General features: G+C 44.0%; 1 protein-coding gene across 1 annotated transcript in view; it reads right to left on the bottom strand.

The window, feature by feature from the left end:
• RILP (Rab interacting lysosomal protein) overlaps positions 1–26,500 on the bottom strand; it is a 117,463-nt gene that overhangs the window by 15,662 nt on the left and 75,301 nt on the right. Inside the window, exons 5-7 of the mRNA XM_086955210.1 lie at positions 22,962–23,128; positions 4,370–4,492; positions 3,615–3,698 (exon numbers count right to left, since the gene is read on the bottom strand). Of these exons, the coding sequence (XP_086811336.1) occupies positions 3,615–3,698; positions 4,370–4,492; positions 22,962–23,128 (374 nt within the window). The remainder of the gene's footprint in view (positions 1–3,614; positions 3,699–4,369; positions 4,493–22,961; positions 23,129–26,500) is intronic.

Raw genomic sequence — 26,500 nt, 5'->3', positions numbered from 1 at the left:
ACCTACCGTAGGCAACTGGTTGCGTTAGAACAGGGCAAGGGCTGACTGGGATGGAGTGTAGGACAGATACAGAAGTCAGATTTGCCACGGACCAAAGTTATCTCCACTGTAGAAATGTTCAAGAAGGCAAAGTCCTCAGTGGGACAAGGCTTCATGCTGGACCCAAAGACAAGCTCGTTGACGACAGGTTGGCGAAGGTGAAAAGCTCAGAGCAGAAAAAGTCAGGAGTTCTAACCTATGAGGGCAGGTTGAAGGTACATTCAGACTTAAACTCTTTTCTGGAAGTCAGATTTGCTCATAGGGGCCAGGCTGCAGGCTATAGTAGACAAGGGTAGGACGTTGTCTGATTGCCGGTTGGCATCGGGCTTGCTGAATCGGATCTTCAGCAGCGGAGAAGAATGTAGCAGGAGGTATGGCAAAGTCAGGCCCATCGACAATGCACCTTCAGGGGATATGCTTCAAAGTACACCCACAGAACCAACCACAAGGGAGCTCTGCACTCCACTTAAGAGCATACAGCTCCAGATCGGTGTGCTTTGAAAAATATTGTAAGCTCTCCTGGAAACATGGATTTAATGACCCAGGACACTTACTGTGTCTTTTTTATGTTAATGTAGTTTCAAGGGGGACTGCAACACTCCCTGCAGCCTCCAACATTAAGAAAAACTTTTGGTGGTGCCCCTGGTTCTTCAAGGGGCACCACCAGCATGCATTCCAAAATATAAACAAATAGTCCTTGCAGGAAATTATGGGGTGCTCTTTGTCTAGAGCAGTGAATAATAAATTATTATTTCCTGCCGTTAATTTATTATTTCTTTTGGGGGGTGCCCACCCTGAGCACCCACGCCTTTTTATAAAGTTGGAGGCCATGAAGGAAGTCCCAGGCTGCTTCTCAGCCACCTCTGTGGCGGGAGCTGGCCAGTTTAATTTTTTGAATGTAGCCTGGTGCCCACACGAGGCACCCACAAACCAGCTTGAATCCATGGGGGGTGAGTGGTCGTGTGGGGAGCCCAGGGCCCCTGCCGTCTGCCCGGCCATCACCATAGATGGGGCTGGGAGACGGCTCACTAACTTTGCACCACAGCTCACGCCCAGAGACAGCATAGTTGTCTTTTCTGCTCGGGACAGTTTGGGCATGATTTGAGCAGACAATAGCTGTGTCCTGGGGGATGGAGTTCCAGGGACAATGATTATATCTGGCCTTGGAAATGTGGTCCCCGGACCTCAGAGGCTCAGGGAGGGGGGCAAGGGGTTTTATTTCATTTTTTAAAGCGCGGATCAACCTAAATTGTGCTGTAAAATGAATTAAAAAAAACATTTTTTGGGCCCTTTAGCAACCCACCTCAGAAGGCGTAGGGGACAGGCTATCATACCTTGCCCCTTATTTCTTATTTTTTACACTTAATTTCAGGATAGGGGACTCAGTCCCAGAGACCTAAATTGGCCACCACCACAACTTTGTCAATGTGGTGTCAGCCAATACCATCTAATCTCATAGCTGTAGTATGTGAGGTCATAATCAGGGCATTGTGGGGGCGCGAGTTATAGTTAACTCAGCTAACTATAACAGCTAAATTTCTCTGATTTTGTACGAGTGTAACCTGAGCCGATCTAGAACATTTTTGTAACCTTTGGTTTTTTCCAGTTAATCTCTATGGTTTTTGTATTCCATTTCCTAATTATAACGTCCCTGTAACCTTTGTTTTTTTCAGTGAATTTCTAAGGAATTTTAAATGCTGATTCCCAACTATAACATCCCTGTAACCTTTGATTTTTTCAGTGAATTTTATTGGTTTATAAAGTAGTAGTCACATTTGCAGAGTAGTGGAGAAAGGGGGTGGCCCTGTGACCAGGTCTCAGGAATTCAGCTGTGTATGACATACAGGAGGTACAAGGAGGGCTTCTTGGCCCCCAAGATCCCTCTGGAGCCAAGGGAACTTCATCCCACTGCTAGTGGGAATTATACACTTTAATCTGCAACGTTTCACCTGTACAAACTACAGACTCCATTTAAAGAGTAATTGAACAAGATACCTTCAGTGATGGTCTTACTGATGCACACTAACTGCAGACTCCTCACATTGCCGATCAGCTCCAGAAGTGACAAGCGGGACTGCATACAAGTGTCACCCAAGTGTGCTTACGTCAGGTGCTTACCAAGGCTTGCCAGAGCCCTCAGATGCAGGGCCCAACAGAAAATTGGCTCAACCAACGTGCAGATCTCTAGATTGGGACCTTCTTATATGGGAAAAGGACGCATCCCACAGAATAGGGTAAGTGGGAAGCTCAGTGTGGAATCTACATTTAAATGGAGTATCCACCAGAAAGAGCGTTACAGAAGGTATGTAACTTGTTCTGCAGATGGATACTTTTAAACAATGATTACTTAGCAAAATCAAAGCAGCCCCTTCCCAATGGAGGGTCTCGCAAGGACTCAAACTTAAAAGTCCTGTTGGACCATACGGGCAAAATGCCCATCCTGAGAGACCTGAATGACAAGGCAATAGAACTTAGGCTTTTAAGTGGACATCAATGCACACGTTCACTGACAGATATCCAGGACAGGTATTCCATATGCGAGTGCAGCAGGGGCAGCCTTCACTCGAATAGAATAAGCCGGTAACACTTTAGGTGGCGGTTTCTTAGCTATCGCGTAGCAGATGTTTCTGCGGGGGACTATCCAAAGAGCTACTCACCAGAAGGTCCTTTGTATGATCATTGCAGAAGTGGATGGCTCTCTTGGAGTCCTAAAGATGCAGTATCTCCTGCTCTTTCAAGAACTGAGAAAGGGCAAAGAAAGTCAGAATAGTGATGGCCTGCTTCATGTGGAAAGCTGCCCAGAAATGTATCTCAAGTTCTCAATAGCAGCTTGTCTGGAAGAATGTCATAAGGCGCGTGGACTGAGAAGTCCTGTACCTCACTCATGTGACAAGCTTATGCGATTGTAAACAGAAAGACTGCTTTAAGGGTCAAGAGACATAGTGGACAGCTCTGCATTGGGTACATATTAGACACATGAGAACCAAATATATAATTTTCACTGTGGCTTTACAAATGGCTTTAGTGGTAACTTGGTGTAAACCTTTAAGAAATATCATACAACAAGTGATTTGAACAAAGAAGGCTAATCTGGCAACTTCAAAAAACCCAAAAGAGCGGACAAATAGCCTTTAATAGTGCCAACACAATTTCTTGCTGGGCCAATGACAAAAAAAACCACTTCAAACAGCTTAGCTTGTAGCAGGTCAAGCCGACGGGTGCAGCACCAAGTGCAAACATGTCCCAGAGCCAGACCTTCACTGATTTTGTAGATGAGCGACTGCCTGTCAGCCAGAATCACATTAACAACTTCGGGAGGAAGGAAGACTAACAGTGGACTCTCAAAAAAACAATGTACAGAAATCTATTAAATAAAATGTACAATGAACAGAAAGCGAGGATTTTTTTCCATTGTGTGCATGCAATCTAAACAATTATATTTACTTTGTTTATCCTGCATAAAACAGTGTCCTAAATGTTTTAGGTCCACCTAATAATTAATGATCGATGAAACCATCTATCCACATTTCATCTCACGGTTACATTCCCAGAAGCAAAATAATTTGAACACTTACAGTCTCCAAATTTTAGACTCTGGAAGCCGAGCATCAACACAGTCCGACTCAGGTGATTGTGGCCATGCACCATCCTCTTCTTCACTGCGTAACAAAACAAGGCTAGTAAGACACAAATATCCAATGTGGACCTCAGAGCAAGGAAACGCCTCTCATCCTGAACCTCGTAATTGCCTATATCCAAGATCGAAGTCCCATCCCATAAAAACAAAACATCACAAAAAGAGGTAAAAGAGACAAGAAATTCTGAGACTCAGGCATTCTGATCCCTCTTTGTTATGGTGTATCTTTTGTCTCAGCTCTGGGCTGGGTAGTAAGAAGTACTAAACAAACCTCCTGTCATTCAAATCAGAGGTAAAATACAAAACAGAAACCACGTGAAAAACCTAATATTCCTCAACTTCCAAGAAAGGCACTTCAACAAAATCATAGAAATTAACTGACTGGTGAGAGTTATGGCTAAATGTCCCAAATGCAGATAATTTGTCATTGAGCCAGTACTTAACTTCTGTCCCCCCCAAATATTACACCCAACACCACAAAAACAGAAGCTATCCGTACATTAATCCCAATCTACTCATTAATTGAACTCACACCTCCCCACTGACGCTGGTACCCGGACGCTTGAGCCTTCAATGGCAATCTATGGGCCGGAGGGTCCCTTCCTTACTCTGGGCGCAAGACACTGCAAGCCTACTGTCAAAGTGCATATCCAAGTGCACAGAATATGCACCTCTCTCCTCTGGTACACTCACCTGCTTTCAGAAGACTCTGTGATCCCCAACATTTTAGCTTTGATTTTTTTCCGCTGCCTCTTGATGGCAGATTTCATGCTGTCCAATAACAGTCCTGGGATTCTCTCATCACTTAGCAGCTCCCTGGAAGAGAAGAAGCCCCAATGTCCACCTGAGTTATATTTTACTACTGATTATGCAACATTAACGTTATTTGGATTGGAATCCAAGACTACCAATAGCTGTATCCGGGGAAGGCAGTCTGCTATCTTAATTGCCTCATGTAAATCGATTATGCAGAGGCGTGTTATTAAAAGTAGTTGTTTTACAAGAGTGAGTAGGAGCAGGAGCATCCACAATCATTCACAATAGAGGATCAGTAACTTCTCAGTTCCCCACTGGGATCTCACCTAGGCTACCTTCCCAGAAGATCCCATCAGCATGGTCCTGCAAACAGGATCTGCTTACCAAAGACCACCCGGCATCGCCACCATCTATCAAACCCAACTTTCCACCCCAGACCACTATCTTTGTCTCCCATCCCTCTTTCAGCCTCCACACTATTTGGTACCACAGAAAGGAAATGCTGCACATCTCAGCACAGCGGTCCGGCATCATTCCTCTGTCGGTCAGCCTGCACCCACAGCCATTTTTTCTGAAGCCTAAAGCTCATGAAACTAAATCATAAGTAAGAGACTCAATGGACTTTATTGCAAAGTACAAAGGCTATCCTTTTGACCATAGCAACAAAATATTGACATATCAACATACTACAGGATGAAGCGTTGGCAGTGATGGAACACATCTTGAACAGATGAGTCAGATCCAGTGCCCACTAATTTTCTGATTAATTTAGCTGCCCTTTGCTTCAAAATGAACTTTTTTAAATTTAAAAACGATATATTTTAGAGGTCTCGGAAAATGCAAAAAAAGAGTTGTTGCATCTTTCTGAAAAGGTTTTGCCCTGTCTACGTAATACAGGAGTGCTTGCTTTATGTCTAAAATATGTAAAGCCCGTTTCACATTGGAGCCAGGTTGTGGAAAGAAGACAGGAAGTTCAATGGTCTGGTTCAGGTCAAACGATAAGACCACCTTGTGAAGGAATTTGGGATTGGTATGTAGGGAAACCCTATTTCTTTTTACTTGAATGAAAGGTTTTTCTGTTTCAGTGCCTGGAGCTCACTGTCTCCTGAGGGCAACATTGAGATTACACGTTGGTGCTGGGGGAACGAGATGCGGGATAATCCTATTGAGGCCCGCCCATAAAAGCGTTAATAACTGATATTTTGAAGAGGGAAATGTGTTGCCTATTCTGAAGATAAGCAGCCACTGCGACCAGGTGAAGGCAAATGGAATTGAAGGCTAGGCCACACGTCTGCAAGTGAAGTAGGTAGCGGACTAAATCCTGGACAACAAATGGATGATCGTTTTGGAATTACAATAATGGACAAAGTGTTTCCATTAGGCAGAGTAACAGGCATGTGTGGCAGGTCTGTGTGCTCATGAATTCGGGTGCTAAATAAGGTACTCAAATTCTCAGGAGCCAGATTGCAAGACTGAATGATTTGGAGGCTGTGTGTCTGATTTCTCCATGGTTCTGCGTGAGGAGGTCTGGCCCATTGGGGAGCCTCACATGAGGAACCACTGAGAGTTCCAACAGAGTTGTGAACCAGGACTGGCAGGTTCAAGTGGTGGCCAGCAGGATGAGAGTGAGGGAGGTCTGCCGTAGCCTCCGAACCACAAACAGAAGTAGGGGGTGAGGTGGAAAGATGTAGCCAAATATCCCTGACCAATTAATCTATTGAGTGTTGCCCATGGACTGGGGGTGAGGTTACCTGTGGTCGAAGCTTGGGCATTTGGCTTTTCTGCTGTGGCAAGCAAGTCTACCTATGGGAACCCCCACTGCTGGAAATAGGGGAGGAGAACCTGCAGGTGAAGTTCCCAATCGTGGACTTTTTCCCTCATCCTGCTGAGGAGGTTGGCAAAGACGTTGTCCACTCCCAGCAGGTATTCTGCCAGCGGTTGGATCTAGTGGTGGAGAGACTACCTCCAAAAGCTCTTGGCATGCTGAGTGAGTGGGAACAAAGAGTTACTATCTGTTTCTTAAAGTACCTGGCCATCATTTTGTCCGTCCGGCCAAGGACAACCTTGCTAGTCACTTGGTTTAAGAAAGCCTTCAGTGCCAGGTGAAGAGTTCCAAGTAGTTGATGTGGAGACTCTAGTGCCTGGATTCCCATTGCTCTTGGGCAGTCAGGTTTTGTAAGTGCGTCCCCCACCCTGAGAGAGAGGCGTACATTGTGATGGTCGCCTGCGGAACTGGGTTGAGAAAAGGCAGCTTCCTGCAACAAGTTCTTGGTGTTCCACCACTGTAGAGAGCGATTGGTGCGGCAGCTGAAATACACTAGATTGTCCTAATGATCTTCCACTTGGGACCATTGATACGCTAAGCACTCCTTCAACAGCACATATGTAATTTGATATGAGGCCATCTTGCTGAGAAAGCACATGACCGTCCTGACCGTGAGCGGACAAGGTTGGAAGAGAGGAAGCAGTGCCTGGAAGGATTATATCTGGATAGGGTTTGCGTAAGCTCTGCAGATTTCAGAGTGGAGGGTTAGATTTGGAGGGGTTGGAGGTGGGATTTGGCTGCATTGATAGTAGCACCTAACTTGTGCCAAAGGTTTATTGTGAGCTGAGTGTGTCTGCATCACTGTCGAGTGGTGCTCTTGATCAGCCAGTCATTCAGGTAGTGGAAACATGTACACCCGGTCTGTGCAGGTAAGTGGCCCCAACTGTGAGGCACATGGTGAACACTCTAGGTGCAGTTTTGACCCTGAAAGGAAGCACTATTACTTGGTAATGTTTTGTAACACAAACCTGAGATAGAAGTAATATGCCAGGTGTATTGGTATGTGCAAATAGGTGCCCTTAAGGTCGAGAGCGGCCATGAAGCTTCCTTTTTGAAGGAGCGGAATAACATCCTGAAGAGTGACCATGTGAAAGTGTTCTTATAGGATGTATTGAACATGCATTATCATTGCATATGTCATAGATATACTCTTCTTTGTCGAGTTCCTCCGATATAAAGGTAGTACTCATGATCTATCTAACACTTGCTTTAGAACCGTACAACGGACAGATGTGTGCGTCTTACGTTACATGCATTATGCTTAACCACTGCTTCACAGCCCCACAGTTATTTATTCTAGTTTTCTTGCATTCTCCCCCCCCCTCCTCCCCACTAAAACAGATTATAATTGTTATTGTGGTGCTTGGTGAGTAATCCTGTGACCATTCTTACACTCCAATACTCACCTCACACCGTTTTATTGTTCTAGCATGGATGTTTTATATTTTCTCGACAGCACGTCGGTCTTATCTCTCTTTTTACGTGACCAATCAGTTTAGATGTATCTTCTCTGGAGGGCGCTCAAAAGCTTTTACATTTTCCCTGTGACTTTCCTCCGGGTTATAACACATTAGGAGCTCTCAATTAAATGCGGATTGCTTGCAGTTCACTATATAGAACCATAATAAAAGATAACTGTAGTATTCTGTAATCAGCAATTTTTGTGTGAACTTTCCACTGGATTCCATTGTTATGTATGCTATCATTAAGAAATTGAAATTTGAGATATATTTAAACAGTAAAAATTCTCACTTGATTCTTTAGTTACGCTTATACTATCATTAAGAAATTTAAACATTTTGGTATGTACCAACAAATGATAAATACTGATTCTTGTTTTTCTTGTCCTTCTTGGTTTCCTTTCTGTTGTTCTACCTTTACTGTTTTCCCTTCTGGTTATTCATTTTGCGTTTTTTCCACTTCATCAATTGACGTTACTTTTGATTGTTTTATGAAGTTTTATCATAATATTGTTATCATGCGTTGTCTATTATATTTTTTACTTATGACTTAAGTTTATGATCTGTATGCGTTTTTCCCCTGCTGTTGTGGTATGATTAGGGTGTGTATATTAATCTGCCTTGAAAAAGCCATAGGCGTGCCAGCCATATGGGAGAAACACGTGTTGGCTGTTCTTTTGTGATTTTCTTAGAAATAAAAACAGAAAAACGCATATGACCTTTGGGTATTTGGATATTTATTGCAAAAATAATCAAACTATAAATATTTGCCACCACCTGTCTTTTCTGCAGTTATCTCTTTTAGTCTGGTGGATCTTTGTGGTGTAAACTGTCTTTGAATCACTAATTAGGGTCCAGTCCAGTTGTGCATGAACCCCAGTAGACCAGGCATAGAGGTGACTGCCCTCGACTGGATCACGTCCTAACTTCAAAGCAGGACAAAGGACCACGGGTCATTTTACCTCGAAGACCTCGTTCACAGGAAAACCAGGTTATCTTATCTGCCAACCACTTTTTGATTAAACTGTTACTAATGTAATTAAAATTATTCAATAAAAAAGTCTACAAAAAGAAAAATGGGGCAGATCTTCCACTGGCTAAGAGGCAGCGATGGAAGGGCCAGCTGAGACTTAATCGTTGAAAAGTAAGTCGTTTGCCTCCAAATGATGAACACCTGACTATTTTTGGCAGATGCCACATACTTGGCAAACCTTGAATGACTGTTCTAATGTGATGGGGGAGTTTGTTCCAGCCTTCACTAGCTAGGAACTGGAAGGCGTGGCCACCAGGCCCAGCTCTCTGGATGCGCAGGATGGAGGTGAACAGGTGGCTGGTGAATCAAAGGTGTCTGGTGGTTATGAAAGCTGATGTGAATGTTCAGGTGGAACGCGCTAGTGGATGGGGAAACAGTGGAGCTCTTAAAGTTGAGTGGATATGTGGGTGCAGAGTGAGAAACTCTGAGTCTGGCCGCTGGGTCCTGGATGACCTGGAACCAGTTGGTAAATTGGGCAGATTCTGGCAGTGAGTTCTCATAGTCCATGGTGCTGGTGATTACAGCTTTGGTGATAGTTTGATGTGTGTTGAGAGGAGATCCTTTGAAGATCTTCCAAGGGGTCTTGAGAGTGTGGAAGCAAGAGGCGGTAACAGAGTTGAGCTGGCTGAAATCAATATCTGGTTATCGATCACGATTCCCAGGTGTCTGGCTTGATTAGACGGGGTAGTGTTGGTCCCAGTTCCAATGGCCACAAGGCCGAGTACCAGTGTAGCATTCCTTTCCAAGAGTACAGCCTTCGTCTTACCAGAGTTTACCTTCAAGCAGTTGGATTTCATCTAGAGGAAGACCGTTGACATAGTCCATATACCGGACTTGTTGGCAAGCGAGGACATTTAGATACTGAAGAGTGAATGGCACAGGGAGAAACTAATTTGCATATGGCCAGGTCTAAACTGAGGTGGCATGGTGAGCAAAAGATTGATGGATTTAACCCAGATCTCTTGACTGGGGGTGAATGTTTTGATTCGTTCTGCATTCCGTCCATCAATTGTATGTCTTTCGCTTATAAGTGTTTAGCCAGAGCTACTGGCTTTGCTAATCTCTTTACGCTATGTTGTAGAGCAGTGTCTGCTGTGTAGTTTGTTGAAAAGTTACAATAAAATAGTTTTCTAAGGATTTTTGTTACCTTATATATAACCAAGAATACATTATGTACAATTGAACGACCGTATTAAAAAAGAATTAACGTAAAAAATTTCTTCTCGTTTTTTTGTACTTGAAATGCTGGCAACTTCTTCCTGCTGGTTCCAATGCTTCTTTGTTATACATGTATTTTTTTGTTTTGGGGGTGAGCGGGGTGCATAAACAATGGGAGGGTGGATGTTGGGAAATAGTACCTGAACTGCAACATAACTAGCGGACAGATATTTGGCAAGAATCAACAGATGCCAGATTCTGAGGGCATATTGAGGTGATGCTGAGGTGGTGGTGTGCTGTTGCGGAGGTGATGCTGAATGATCGTTATGTTATGCTGAGGGAGGCTGAGGTGGTGGTTTGCTGGTGCAGAGGTGATGGTGAGTAATCCTGAGGTGGTGCCGAGTGATGTTTAGTTGGGGTGGTGCTGCACTGATGCTCAGGTGGTGCTGAGCTGGTGTTCAGGTGATGCTGAATGATGCAGTGCTAAACTGATGCTGAGGTGGTTCTGCACTGAAGCCAAGGTCAGTGCCGGCTTCAGGGCGGTGCGACTGCACCGGGCGCTGACTTTGGGTGGTTTTAAAAGCACCTGCTGCAGCATTCCTGGGCCCCAGAAATTTACAGGCAACAATATAAATATCAAGTTAACTCCAGTGATTAATGTTCTTCTTGGAGATAGAGAGTGAGGGGGTTTGTCTAGTGGAAGTTTTGAGTCATAGAAAGGTAGCGCAGAGGATTTATATGCCCGCTGCACAGAACATGTACATTTCAGATCACAAAGCGCACATAATACAAACAGGTCAGTGGGTTACTGTTTTTTACCCAAGAGATCCTTTTGTGACTTACAGTTTATAAATTACTAGCAGCCCATCCCGACGTTGTCCGGGTATGAATTGCTGCCGGCCAGTAGTATATTGTTTTGTAGGATTTCGTTTTGATAGCATTTCTTATCTGTGACAGGCCTGTGAAACGCTCCGATTCACAGCGCACTGCTGATGCACTTAAGAGTGCGCGTTCAGTAGTGTGTAAACTCGAGTTTCCCTACTTTATTTTTCCTTGCAATATTATATAGCGCAAACTCGACAACATGGCATAAGCACAATTTACATTACAGAAGAACACATTCATTTGTGGTAGGCACGGGGAGACAAAGCAATTTGCCTGGAATTACAGGATGTTGAGCTGATGCAGAGATTCAAACGTAGCCCCCCAGCTCTAAAGTTTGCAATTCTAGAACTTGTGGCAGGAGGTGTGTCTAAAAGTGTATGTCGGTGCTGGCCATCAATGAGAGAGACCTGTGCATTTTTCAAATGGGTAGTGAAAAAAGTATATGTTGCTGGAGATGTGGGCCGCCGTGCCACCAATGTACTTAACGGAGGAGGTAAACACCCATTATTCCGCAACTTTCTTTCCGCATACCATCACTCTGCATACTTTAATTACGAAAGTACCATGACTCTGCAATGCCATTATAACGCATGGCATTACATTTTATGTGCTTTTACCACGCATACATTTACAATGAAATTTGTTGTAAATACATGAATGGTAAAAGCATGTTTTTTTAAATGTTTGGATAGGTTTAGTATGGGTATCGGGGTATATGTTTTGGGGTACGGAGGTATGTTTTGGGGTGTTTGGGTATTTTAAGGGTTCAGATATAGTTTTGGGTTATTGGGTACAGGGGTAGTTTTAGGGTTCAGGGCTAGGTTTGGGTTTTGCGGTACAGGGTTATTTTTAGGGTTCAGGGCTAGGTTTGGGTTTTGGGGTACAGGGGTATTTTTGGGGTACAGAGGTATTTTTAGGGTTCAGGGGTAGGTTTGGGTTTTGGGGTACAGTGGTATTTCTAGGGTTCAGGGCTAGGTTTGGGTTTTGGGGTACAGGGGCATTTTTAGGGTTCAGGGCTAGGTTTGGGTTTTGGGGTACAGGGTTATTTTTATGGTTTAGGGATAGGTTTGGGTTTTGGGGTACAGGGTATATTTATAAGGTTAAGCTGGGTTAGTGTTTAAGGGTGTTGGGGTATTTTAAGGAGTAAGGGTGGGTTGTGATTATGGGGTGCAGGGGTATTTAAAGGGAGCAGGGTGGGATTAGCACACGATATGAGACATGGCATGAAGGGCAGAACGTACCACACGCCCCTAGCGTTTGTCACGACCCCAGCACACGCCCACAGCACAACGCAGACACGCCCACAAGGGACTACTTTTCTGGCATGGTTCTTTTACCTTTTAAATGTATATGGTGGGCGTTTGCATAGCCTATGTCCTTCTGCTGCAACTGCCCTTTCCAATGCTGTATTGGGTGTTGTGATTGGTGCTGTGGTTCCTGAGATTACCCGCCGCAAACGTTTGGGCTCTCTCTTTATTATATTAGTATGGATATGTATGGATAATCGTAACATAGAACAGTGAGCTATTAACGGTCACCAAAAAACTCCATAAAAACTGCAAGGCAAAGATTAGAGCGTTATGATTATATCCAGTCCTTCATTGTTCTAATGTTGGAGAAAGGGTTAGTTTGGATATAAATCAATTCTGCTCATTGAAAAGAACCCTTAACCATGGTGTTAAGTTTTAAATTCAGAGTTTGTGCTTCTACAGACCAAGTCCTATGAAACTATACTGTATCAGAATGATTGACGTGACGCCTTTACCTTGTAGTCCGATGTCTTATGTAACATTTCCTATACGCTAATCTACACACCTATGATTGATCGTCTCTGTGTAGTGTGCGTGATGTAAAGTGCTCTGACAACCTACACTAGTGTAAGTGGCAACGGCGCTATAAAACGAATTAAACTCATCTGAGAGAGTGGTTATGGAGATATGAGGGGCACTGATAAAGGGTGGTAGTGGGGTAATCCATAACGGAGGTGGTTATTGGGGGGACGCCAACAAACATTAAAGCTGGCCCTGGCTGAGGTGGTGCTGCGTGATTCTGAAATGGTGCTGCGAAGGTGCAGAATCAGTGCAAAGGTGGGACGGCGCTGGGGCCGCGGTGGGACGGCGCTGGGGCCGCGGTGGGACGGCGCTGGGGCCGCGGTGGGACGGCGCTGGGGCCGCGGTGGGACGGCGCTGGTGCCGCGGTGGGACGGCGCTGGTGCCGCGGTGGGACGGCGCTGGTGCCGCGGTGGGACGGCGCTGGTGGTGAGGCTGCGCTGGGTGCTGATGCGTGGTGTCATACGGATACTGCGGTGGTGCTGTGGCGATGCGGAGATGATGCTTTGGTAATGCTGAGATGGTGCTGTAGTGATATTAAGGTGGTAGTGCTGTGTTGGTGCAGTGGAGAGATGTTGAGTTGTGGGATATACAGTGCTAAATAAAACACAGGTTATTATCAGCAATAAGAAGTTGCATAAGAAGACTTTTAGTTCTGATACCCGCGAAAGTGTTCTTGTTAAAAGAAAAAACGTAATCTCTTCCGGTGTTGTAGGGACCTTGACGTCTGACCTTGTTTGTGGTCCGAGTTGATTGGCCTGCAAGACTAACCTTAGAAATATGAAAGATATGTATTACTTCTTTAACAGCTTTGCATGTTCTTCCTTACTGTGGCGTGCACTTGTGGTGGGCCTCCTTCGGGCCTGCAGTATGCTTAAACTATTAAACAAGAGTCCTAACTCTACCACTGTAAATTAACATCCTCACTTTTCTAGCTTAACCCCAGCTGCCGCTGCCCTCGGAGCAAATGAAGGTAAACTCCAGGAAACTTTACTGGAGATCGCGCTGTTTTTTAGAAAGCGGTGCGGTTTTATTCAGTGTCTATTTTCGGCACCAATTGGTCTGGTGGTATTTAATGATACGAAATACATCTTACTGGGCACACCACCACAAGAAAATTAGGGGATGTATGTGCTGTGTACATTTTGCAAGGTAACTATGTTCTCATCTCCACATACGTCTGCACATTTATCAGCATATTTTTTTGTGTGGCTCGACAGTTTCGGTGCCGCAGGTCTGTCCATAGCATTAAAAGAAGTGAGGCAGGAAAGTATAAGGGGCGATGGGTAGAAATTGCAGCCCTGAGAAGGAGATAAGGAAAAGAGAGATGTAGTGGTTGCCCTTCGGGACTTCTGGAACCCTCAAAGACCCCATGGCTCCCCGGGGACCACACTGTGGGACTCTTATGCAAGCTGGCTAACGGAAGTTTTACAGCATGCAAATTACGGAAAACCAGGCCTTCAACAGCACTGAGACGATTGAGAGATGAAGAAAGCAGGAGACTCAAACTAGCAGTTCCACACTGCTGTGCATGTGCCAGGCTCAGGAAGAAGCTCGCTATGTGGGTGACTTTCCTCCCAAACAAACCCAGCCACATACTGTAAGAACGGGCTACCAACTGCTGCCTAGGGCACTCAGGTGTCCAAGCTAGTCCTAAAACTGCACCGGCTGCGTTAAGCACATCCTTTCCCCAGATAGGCCCACCCTCTGAAAATATTTATATACATGGATGTGTGTGTGAAGGGGCTGATCACTTCCCATGTAGTCTATGACCTTCCTGTTACCTGGCCTTCCTTATCGGCATGAGTGATAACGAGTCAGACTTAACACTCAAGAGATAAATAGGAGGCCAGCTAAAGACGTGAGGCCAACCCCATTACATCGAAACTCCTCCATACGAGGTCATAAACAGAATGTACATTGTGCCCACGGGAATACCCCTTTCTGACGTCACACACAGCAAACTGGACATAAACAAACCAACAAATGGTCAATTCAAAAACAGAACTGGAATGTTTTAAGGCATATAATTAATCGTCCACGCTTGAGAGAAGGATTATGTTATAAGCATCTGTTCTTGGCATGTAGAGCTGTAGATTCACATGCTTTGCATACTCCTGCCATCTAGTGTTGGGTCCGGATGTTTGCAAGTTGTTTTTCATCGAAGAAGTCTTTCCAGCCACGAGGTGAGGGGACTCCTCTTTTCGGTGATGGTGCGCATGTGCATCAACTCGATTGTTTGATTGCTATCCCGCAAGAGGGTGAGAATGGAGTAAGTGTAGTAAAGAGATGTCCATCTGTAAATAATGAGAACTGCAACTAAAGGTGCCCGGGGAGGTGGGAGGGCGCATGTGAATCTACAGCTCTACATGCCAAGAACAGATGTTTACTGGGTAAGTAACAATCCATTTGAGGCACGTGTGCTGTAGATACACATGCATGCATAGACTATATAGGAGTATTCTCCTAAAGCGGTGGCTTACCAGTAGATGTTTTAGTGGTCTGAAAAACTGCTTTTAGCACTACTTGGCCTACATTTGCCTGTTGGTGTGCTAATAAATCAACACAACAGTATCTGGTAAATGTGTGTGGTGCAGACCATGTTGCTGCTTTACAGATATCAGCTATAGGGATGTTATCTAAAAAGTACATGGATGCCCCTATTTTGTGAGTGGAATGCGCTCTAGGGGGTATAGATAAAGTTCTTTTAGCTTTTGCATAGCTAGTTTGAATGCACTTAACGATCCATCTTGAAATGCAAGATTTAGAAATAGGATTGCTTCTGTGAGGTGGTATAAATGAAAAAAACGTTGCTTTGTTTTACGAAAGCCTTTTGTTTTTTCTATATAATACAATAGAGCTCTTTTGATGTCAAGTGTATGAAGAGCCCATTCTGCTACTGAATCAGATTGAGGAAAGAACACCGGTAACTCAACTGATTGGTTGATATGGAAAGCAGAAACCACTTTGGGAAGGAATCTTGGATTGGTGCAAAAATGACCCTATCTTTATGGAGTTGAAAGAAGGGTTCTTCTAAGGTTAAAGCCTGCAGTTCACCAACTCTCCTTAATGAAGCTATTGCAAAGAGGACTGCACTCGTCCATGAAAGAAACTGTAAAGGACATTTGTGAAGTGGTTCAAAGGGTGGATTCATAAGTCTTGTAAGTACAACATTAAGATTCCACACTGGTGCAGGTGGAATTAAGCCTTTAATGACAGAACTTTAAACAAAACCAAATGCTGTCTGTTTTGCAAATACACAGCTACTGCTGCTAGATGCAAACGAATTGATGTGTACGCTAGCCCACATTGCTGTAGGTACAGAAGGCAACAAACAATGTTCTGAACGGAAGCATCTAGAGGTAGAATTTTGTTATTACAGCAGACAACACGTGGTTTCAATTTTGATGCATAGCAACCTCTGGTTGTAGTTTTTTTTGGCTTCCTTCAGAATAATCATACAGTCTGGTGGCAAATTTAAATATCCAAACTATGACTTCAGGAGCCAAATCGCTAAGTTGAGCTCCTTTGGATTTTAATGTTTGATTTCTCCATGGTTCTGAGTGAAGAGACAAAGTGAGATGTAGCTTTTGATGTGGAACTACTGAGAGCTCTAACAGGGTGGTGTACCAAGGTTGACAGGCCCATGTAGGAGGTACTAGAATCCGTGAGGAATATTTGCCTGAACTTCCGAACCAGAAATGGAAGGAGAGGGAGAGCCGAAAAAGCGTGGGCAAATATCTGACCAATTCATCCATAGGGCATTGCCTGTGGATAGGGGGTGTGGGAACCTGGAGGTGTTGTCTGCTGTGGCGAACAGATCTATTTGAGGATATCCCCATTGTTGAAAGTATGGTAGGAGAACTTGGGGATGAAGTTCCCACTCATGTATTGGTTGTCTCCTTCTGCTGAGGAGGTCGGCAATTTGATTGTTCCTTGGAGGTGTTCTGCCAGAAGGTGAATCTTGTGATGGATTGCCCATTTCCAAATTGTCTGAGACAGTTGGAGAGTGTGTCTCTCTCCCTCCCCCCCCCTGTTTTTGTACATAGTACATCGCTGTCATTTTGTCTGTGCGGACTAGGAGAGGAGACTGAAAAGCTTTGAGCGCTAGAAATATTTCTAGAAGCTCTAGATAGTTGATGTGGAGTCATTTGTGTTGGTCATCCCAGAGACCCTGAATTGTGTAATGATGGAGATGTGCTCCCAAACCCGTGAGACATGCGTCTGCACGACTTGTGGAACAGGGTCGATGAAAGGCCATCCTTTTGATAAATTGTGAGTTCCTCCACTACAGAGAGCTATGGGTGCGGCTGTCTACAAACTAGAACTGTTAACAGACCCTGTGACGGATACCACTGACGTGCTAAGCATTCTTGTGGTGGACGCATGTGTAGTCTTGCATGAGACACTATTGCAGTGCATGACGCCATCATTTACAGTAGCCGCATGAAAGTCCTGTTTGGCAAGGTTTGGTTGGTTGGTTGGTTGGTTGGTTTGGAACTGCAGCAACAGAGTTTGGATATTGACTATTTTGGCTGCATTGAGGGAGGCTAGAGCCGTGTGAGTGTTGACAGTGGCTCCTAGATCGGATTGTATCTGGGAAGACTGTAGGTTAAACTTTTGAATATTGACCATAAAACCCAATTTGTGGAGTAGGTGTTGTGTGGTCTGAGTGTGTTGTAAACACTTTTAGTGTGTGCTGGCTATGACAAGCCAGTCGCCCAGGTACGGGAGCACATGGATTTGTTGTCTCCGGAGATGAGCTGCCACTTCTGCTAGACATTTTGTACACACTCTGGGAGCAGTAATTACTTCAAATGGGAGTACTTTGTACTGATAGGGTTTGCCTGATATCACAAATCTGAGATACTTGCGAGGAGCTGGCTGAAAGAGAATGTGAAAATATGCGTCTTTAAAGTCTAGTGTGGACATAAAATCGCCTTGCTGTAGAAGTGTAAGGACCCGTTTAGGCGTTACCATATGGAATTGTTCTGACAGTATGTAATGGTTTAACTCTGAGATCCAAAATTGGTCGTAATGATCCATCCTTTTTTTGGGGATGAGAAAATAAAGAGAGTAAACCCCCGAACCCTGGTATTGTAATGAACTGGGTCTATGGCTCCATTTTCTAAGAGAGATTGCACTTCTTGATGAGTTACTGTAAGTGACCTGACAACAGTTTATGAACATGAGGTAGAATGTTTGTTGGATTGGAGATGAGCTCCATGCAATAACCATGTTGGATAAGGTCGAGCACCCATTGGTCTGTTAATAGATTGCTAAATGGGGAGAAACTGTTGAAGTCTTCCCCCGACAGGTGTTAAGTGATTGGGGGAAGTGTTGGCAAGTCACTGTTTGTTACGGGAAGGGGTGTTATGCGGTGTGTCACATTTACCCCTACCTTAGGAATAGTTTCCTCTATATCCTCCTTTATAGAAACTTCTAGAGGGAGAGGATTGATTGTTGCTTTTATAAGAGGAAGCATTTGGGTCTGAGGATGTTGTTTTGGATCCTGCTCTGTAAAACGAGTGGCAAAAGAAGCCTCTATTGGATGGGGACTGGAGCACTCCCATGGATTTTGCTACTTTGGTGTCCTTCATTTTCTCTAAGGACAGGTCGACTACAGGACCAAAACGGTGTTCCTTGTCAAAGGGGGTGTTCAAAATGGAATGTTGAACATCCGGCTTAAGCCCAGAGATTCTAAGCCATGCCTGCCTCCTAGGGAGAATGCTGGTATGGATCTCTCTAGCTGCGGTGTCAGCTGTATCTAAAGCACATCTGATTGAGGAGTTAGAGATGAGTTTCCCTTCTTCAACCAACTGCAGTGCTTTAGTTTTGTGGTCATCTGGGAGATATTGGAGCAGTTGCCATATTTCATCCCAGTGTGCCCTGTCGTATCTAGCTAATAGGCCCTGTAGGTTTGCAATATGCCAGTGGTTAGCAGCTTGAACAGCTACTCGTTTTCCTGAGGCATCTATAAGTTTAGATACCTTGTCTAGGAGAGGTGCATCCCCAGAAGTTTGTGAATTAGCTCTTTTACGAGCAGTGGACACTACTAGGGAGTCGAGAGGTAATTGTCCTTTAATCAATACAGGAACCAATGGTGAGGGTTTATATTTTTTCATCTACTTTTGGAGTTCAAATACATACATGGACAGGTCTTTAAATATATCATCTGCATGCCTCATCATGCTTTTAGGCATAGGGAGTGTTTGACTTGACCTTTGTGTGGACGAGTGTTTCAAATAAAAAGTCCTCCTCTAATGACTCTTTAAGTAAGCCCAGCCTGTGATACTCTACTGCTCTAGCAAAGAGGTGTTGGTAAGCCATACTATCGTCTGGTGGGGATGGCTTTGCAGGGTAAAGGTCTGGGTCATTGCCTACTATAGGGTCAATGGTGTAATCACTAACTGTGGAGAAGATGGTGGAGGAGAGGAGAGAGTTGAGGGGCAGGATAAACAGGGCTGGTAGCCATCTCTTTCTTTTTCTTTAAAGGGATCTTGTGAGTGTTCGCTAAAGGAAGATTATGTTTTGATGGGGTTTTAGCAGAAATGTGTCAAGTATTAGGATTAATATAAATCTTTTCTGCTTAGGATCCAATTTGGCCTTAAGAACGTCTAAAATTGGTTCCAGAGGCTCAGATACACTGTCTTTAGATTACGGCGTTGTAAGGGACTTGTCTTTGGTATTAGAAGGTTTCGGCTCCAAAGCGTGTTTCTGTTTTGGTGCATAGGGTCCGAACTAGATTTGTTCTTGGAGCCTGATGATTTTGGATCCAAAGGTAGTTTTGATCGACTCGGTCCCGAGCCAGAAAGCTTGACTGTTTCAGTGCAGAGCCGAAAGGCGGGCATCAGGAACATGGTTTCAGTGCCGACCTTGTCCAAAAGGCAGAGGTGGTGCCGTAGCCTTATGTATTTTGGAAGAGGATTTATGAGGCAAGGGGTCTTCGGTACTCATGGCACACTGTCCCGGAGGCACATTTTCGGACTCCAGATTGATCTCAAGCTCGGAATATGGAACGGAGAGGACCTCTTCTTTTTCTGAGGCAGACGGTTCAACCTCCTCTTGCTTGGATTCTTCCCCGAAGATATCCGGAGTGTTGGATGCTTTGACGTTGCATCTCTCCACATCGAGCCAGACTATTGCATAGAGTCTTCTTGGACCGAAGCGATGTACAAGCTTTGCAGTCTTCCTCCTTGTGCTCCGGGGAGAGGCACAAGTTACAAACTTGATGTAGTTCTTTACGAGGGTAAATGGCGTGGCACCCAGGACAGAAATGGAATAGAGTCCGTTCCATCGGCAGAAGGCTGGACCAACATGGCTCGGCCCGACGGCCGCCCACGAGGTTTTTGATCGAAAATTGATAATTTGGTGACCGATTCGATACGCGGAGAATAGGGAAATACGTACAGCCCGCAGAAAGGTTTCAAACCCGAGCACAGCAATACATGCCTAAAACCGATGGCAGGAAAAAAAATAATCTAACAATGGAGTCGACGCCCATGCGACCCATTACTGAAAGGACTGGAGAGACTTCTTCGAAGAAAAACAACTTGCAAACATCTGGACCCAACACTAGATGGCAGGATTATGCAAAGCATGTGCATCTACAGCACACATGCCTCAAACACTATTTCTTTACAAAGCATCTTGGCATCGCCAGCTCAGAGTGTCCCGCTCACTGAGCGCTTTTCTAACATGCAGTCACTACTGAGTCACTCACAAGGGGCAGGCTGCCATAAAACACCCATGAAGGTTCCTGCCCGACAGCTGAGAGGTGGAGCGATGCAGAAAACGGCCACAAACAGAGGAGCTTGTCGTGGAACGGTGGTAAGACACTACTGAGGAGGATGGGCTAAAGCAAAGAGTGCGCCAAAAACCCCATAAATAAACCAAATAGTATGGGGACAGTAACAGGGGCAGTCTCCTGGCAGGGTCCAAAAGGCCAAAAAGTGTGACTAATTAAGCATGTCCACCAATGAAAATCAGGCATATATTGAACGCTACTAACAAGAGCCAATTGAAAAGATGAAAGGTCCATGAAGCCATATAAGACCTACAGCGTGCCTCGCAGAGCAGCGCATGTGTGCAGACTCTAGGTGCGACCTAATCAAGCATTTGCAATGCAATAGGTCTCGCATGTTAAAGTTAGAGCTGTTGGAATTGAAAATAATGTTCTTTACTTTTGCTTCTTTATTTGCAGTGAAATTTGCATAGCACTATTGCCAATAGTATAAAAAAGCAAAAGTTAAAAACATTATTTTCAACGCCAACAGCTCTAACGTTAACAGATGCAAGATCTATTGCACTGGAAATGCAATTGGTCTTGCATTTGTTGGAGTTGAAGTTATTGGCATTATAAATGGCAATGTTTTTTACCTAGCCATGTTCCTGTGTGTAGTACCATATGTAGCCAAAATAGGTCCCCTCTTTCACCACATATGGTACTGCACTCTGCAAAGTTTGAGTTATTGCCTTTATAAATGCCAATGTTTTTAACCTAGCCTTGTTGCAGGGTGCAGAACCACATCTGACCAAAATAGGTCACATATGGTACTGTACCCTGCAGAAGATATGGTAATTCCACCCTACCCAAAATGCATTGCATGCATGACAGTACCATGGGTACATTCAAATAGCTATGTACATATCTACAATTAGTAGCTTTGAAATGTGACAAAAGAATCATTATATTAATTCCAGATTAAGCTGTACTCTGGGTGGAGCTGATAAAGGGGAAATTTACAGGTCGCCTATAAATGCGAGATGTGCTAGTGAGTAACGTAACCACTGCCAGCCTTGCTTCGGCTCAAGTGTGTGTCCTGCCTGAAGTCCATTAAGAAAGAAGTGCTCTGAGGCTGTAATTAAAACATAGGGAATAGCACATGTATCAGTACAAAGGCGATACTAAGGAGGGACTACTAAGCCTACTGACCAATTAAAAGCCACCATTTACAAAGACCTGGGCAGGAGGCAATTAAAAAAAGATGGGCGGAGCTTTAGGCCCATATCCTGACAACAGCATGTCTGGAAAAGACAGCACTGCTTAGGAGAGACCTAAAAATGGCCCTTTCCGGAACGGGGATAGCAAAAAGAAGGAAACTGTTCCCCAACAATCCCCTCCCCAATCAGGGTAAGCATCAAAAACGTCACTTTCAACTCCTTATTCCTTCTTAATAGACAAACAAAACAGGAACAGTGAGGCAATTGGTGATATAAGGGTAAGAGGTAAAGCTCACATGAGAAAGCATGCTAGCTCTCCAAGGCTTTTAAAGTGGCAGCTTTCTCTCTTGAGTAGCATCTCCTTGTCCTGAATGCCAGCACAGGCAGTTTAAAGCCAGGTGAAAGAAGATAAAGCAAGAAAAGATACCATTTTCTGAATTAAGTGAATACTTTTCATAACAGTGCTATTCAAGCTAAATAAAAAAAGAACAGCTAATACCCCAACCTTATAAATCAAATAACATGAAAAATGGGTGAAACAAAACTGAAGAGGATTTAAGAAGCAAAGGTAGACCAATCTTTTGGAAAACAGGGAGTAAGAAAGACAACCTAATAAAGGTAACTAGGAGGAAGACATTTTAAACTCGCAGGGGAAACCCCTACATTGAGAGTAGTAACTTTCAAGTGTCACTGAATAACACTCCAAGCCCTTCTTCAACTTCTTTGTCTTTCATATGAGGATTCCACAATGTGATGGACCATATTTTGAGTGAGGTAAAGTATGCATGCAATTAGTTGATTCCCATTTAAGTACAGCGAAGTGATCTTCGTAAACATTCTGAACAGTGGTTTTTAAAGGTCTAAACAATCTTACAAAAGGCAATGCTTTAAAACCAAATTTTCCCTTGAACTGTAGATAGAAAAATATGAAGAGACCTCTTCTAATCTGCCAATGATAACTTACATCATACTCTAATCTATTTTAGTTTTTCTGCAACATATAATGAATTCTAAGCCTGCAGATGCAAACATCTGGAATACATAGCAGGTCCTCAAATTGGACAGAGTGGGTGATGACATGAAAGGTGAAAATTCAGGGCAGTTTAAACCGGTTGGGTTGTTATATCACAAGCACAAATAGCAAGGGTTTTTTTCTTGTGTTTTAACAGCTGCACACAGCAATGGTGAACGGTTACTCAATGGCCCATTATCTGTGATGGTCCCACACCAATGTGCAGCAACAAGGGCAGGAATGGCCAACAGGTGCATGCAGTTGGTGATGGGGAGACATTAAACCAACAAAGACCCTAACCAACAAAGACTAGAGCATGCTCTCTGCTAACAGTAAACAGTGCAATCTGGAGGTTCCTTATTAAAAACACTGTGGCATACATACCGCTGGTAATAGGATAACTCCTCTTGTATAAGGAAGAGATTGGTTTTGAGTTCATTGCGTTCTTGAAGAATCTGCTGGACTTCCTTCTTGGTGAAACATGGCTTGCTGGAGTCATTCTTGCTATCTCGGGCTGAAGGCTCATCTTTGCTCTGTGCTGGTCCACTTGTCTTTTGCAAAAGAAACAAAACAATTGCCATTTCCTGGATTCGCAGTACATGGTCCTTTCATTGCTTCTAGATCTGTGCCTAGTGCGTTTGGAACAAAGGGGATGATCAGTAGGGTGTCTAACCAATCTGTACAGGACGCGTACATGTGGGATACTCCTGCTGAGACTGGAGCTTTGTGCTGAAGGGTGTATGTAGTCTTTGTATATTGTATTTGGAACCCATGGGAATTTTTCCCCTGTGTAATCTTTTTCTGATATCTGCTGCATCCCCAACATGAAAATCTTTTGACATGCAGCACTTTAGCTGTGGGGTTCCCTGGAGAAGCACCATTTCGCCTCACTTTCACTTTTAAAACATCATTCTAAAATACTTGGAGGACTTACTTTAAGCTTGAAATTGAAAATATTCAATTACTGCCTAACAACATACAGATATATCTGCCGATCGGTAATGGGCATGAAAGACTTGCAGCAGGATCAGATTAGATGGTCTCTGATGGCGAATGGCCCAAAACTGAAAAGATTTTTTTTAAAGCAGTAGTCCTTACCACCAAATCTTGTGATAATTTATTTTTTATTTGATAAACATTTCCAAATCAACTTAAAGGATGCCATAAAGAAACACATCATAAGTAATATTTAAAGAGATTCCACAATACAAATGTGTCAATAGATCATAAAAACACTAATTTCCTGTAGGCAGCGGCCTCTTAGGAGGCTTGAGTGAACCCGTCTCTGTTGTAACGGCTGGTTAGTGGATCACACGAGATGATGCGATTTGTGCCATTTTTTCTTTGGGGAAGGGGCTATTAGTTGCATCGCAGCAAAATTACTAATCCAGGTGTTATAAAAAAAACCTGGGTGCCCAATACGGTGCTCTCTCTTGAGGAGGGTCAGCTGTGGGCATAGATCATTGCTTACACAACATATCTGTTAGACAAAAGGGGGGTGCTGGTCTAAAGATAGAGGTTGGAGAGGGTCAAACCAGGAGGGGATCCTAATGATAGGTACTTCTTGCCCTCACACACCTGATTGGGCGCCATGCTTCATCATAGGGCGTGCTCCTCGCAGGGCCGGCGCTGCAATGCCCTACGAGAGGGCGCTTTTTCGGAGTTCTTTTGTTTTCATGCTGTATAGGTTGGGGTGTGTGGGGGGTGTAAGATGTGTATAGTGGAGCGGTGGTTAAGTGAATTAAAACGGTCTAAAGGGTGGCTCGTATGTCAGTTATTGTAATGGTCCCCCTGACTGGGTTAAAAAGAGGAAAATGGTATCATGTGGGATCAATGAATCAGGATAGCTCTAATGGGCTTTTTGTGGGGTTTTCAGTGGGATCGACATGTTTCATTTTGCGGTCCTAACGGATCCTCCGCGTTTCTTCAGGACCAATATGATCCCTACCCTACAGCTAAAGGGAGGAGATAGGTATTATACATGTATATACCTTTATGTTGTTTTTATCCAACCTGAAAGAAACAAACGAAAGCAAAAATAGAAACTAGTTCATCAGGCGTCGCCTTGAGGTTTGTAAGACATCCCCAGTAAATGTTTTTTAAAACATTTTTCATGGGTGTCATAGTAGACATAGCAGGCAATAGGCGCATAAAGTCACTACCAAGTGCTCGGTGAGAATCAACATCAATGAAAGCAGATCAGGAGGTGAACACACGTGTAAAAAACTGTAAAAGAAACACTGTTTGACAGTAGACACTACACATGACAAGTGTGGTATTTCAGTTGAAAGGGGTAGTCCTTACCCTATGTACTCAGTTTTTCATGCTTCATGGGTCATCAGCAGAGTAATGCACGCTGATGCAAATGGACTTTATGGGGGACAAAACATACATGTAGAGTACAAACGCACAGCTCGCAGTAATCACATGCCCCTCTCATGGTACCCAAAGGCAACTTACGTGGTCCAGCATGGTGCACACTTGCGACCTACCCGGACTCTGCTTGTCCATCTGTGCATGGTGGTGATGTGCAGGTCGGTTTTCATGAAAGAGGTAATTTGCCTTAAGCGGAGCTGGTGATAGGGTAGTAACGCACTACACTGGGCCAATTAGGAACGGGTCGGTCAGATATTTTAAATGTTTAAAAAAAAATTACTGGGGATGTCGTACAAACCTCAAGACGACACCTGATAAACTATTTTATATTTAGCTTTCATTTGTAACTTTCAGGTTGGATAGAAACAGAGGTATTCAAATTACTTGTGATAATACATATATCCTCCCTTTAGCTGTAGGGCAGGGATCAAATTGGTCCTGAAGAAACGCAGAGGATCAGTTAAGACCACAAATGTATGAAACATGTCGACCCCATTGGAAACCCCACCAGCACCACATTAGAGCTATCCTGAACCTACACAATAGCATTTTCCTCTTTTTAATCCTGTCGGTGGGACAGTTATATTAAATGACATTCAGGCCATCCGTAGACAGTTTTAATTCACTTAACTTTCACTACACCCCACACATCTGACACCCGCACACATGCACCACAACCTATACAGCGTAAAAACAAAAGAACTCCAATGAAGAGCCCTCAAGTGGAGCCCGCAGGGTATTGCAGCACCAGTCCTAAATTACTTACCTTCGTTAACACTCTTTCTTGTAGAGACTATCTAATTGTAGATTACTCACTTTTGGAATATTACCCAGGCCTCAGACTTGACCCAGAAACTTTCAGCAGTACAACTGAAAGCTGGTAGGTGGTGCATTGCAGCTTCACACCGATACTATACCACTCTGTAAATGACGTGCAGAGCCTATATAGGTGCCACTCCCATGTGCTGACTATTGATTTCAAAGTAGTCTGCGCCCCAGAAGCAGAACCCCAGCAGCAATTTGACCCTGACCAGTGTGCAGATTCCTATTCTTGGGTTTGTAATATTAGATGGATTCCAATGCCCAGAAAACGGAAGATTGGAGGTTTAGTGAGGAATCTGCAGTTAGATAGAGTCTCTACCAAAAAGAGGGTTATCGAAGACAAGTAACTTGATCTTCTGATAGAGACTTCTACTTACAGATCCATCACCTTTGGAATAATACCAGAGCAATACCCATTTGAAGGAGGGTCAATGAATGGACTCAAACCAAAAAAGTCCTGTAGGAACGTGCTGGCGTAATGCCAGTCAGCAAACCGGGCTGTCCAGACAGTAGTGCTTCACAAATGTACCCTCACATAGCCGACTGGCAAGACATGAACTCCACTTGCCAACATAGGGGTAGCAGTTTTGGCCACGGCTGCGTGAGCTTGCAGTCTCCCGGAGGCTGCTTTCAGGTCAATAGTTAGCAAATCTTATTGTAGAGTAAGATCCAGCGTGAGATGGTACTTTTCTGCATGGCCTTGTCCACCCTTTTTTCACTCAAGT

The sequence above is a fragment of the Lissotriton vulgaris genome, chromosome 2_1 (genome assembly GCF_964263255.1).
Source record: "Lissotriton vulgaris chromosome 2_1, aLisVul1.2, whole genome shotgun sequence".
Classification (NCBI taxonomy): Eukaryota; Metazoa; Chordata; class Amphibia; order Caudata; family Salamandridae; genus Lissotriton; species Lissotriton vulgaris.
The sequence above is the reverse complement of the archived record's forward strand: the minus strand, read 5'-3'. Positions and strand labels throughout refer to the sequence as shown.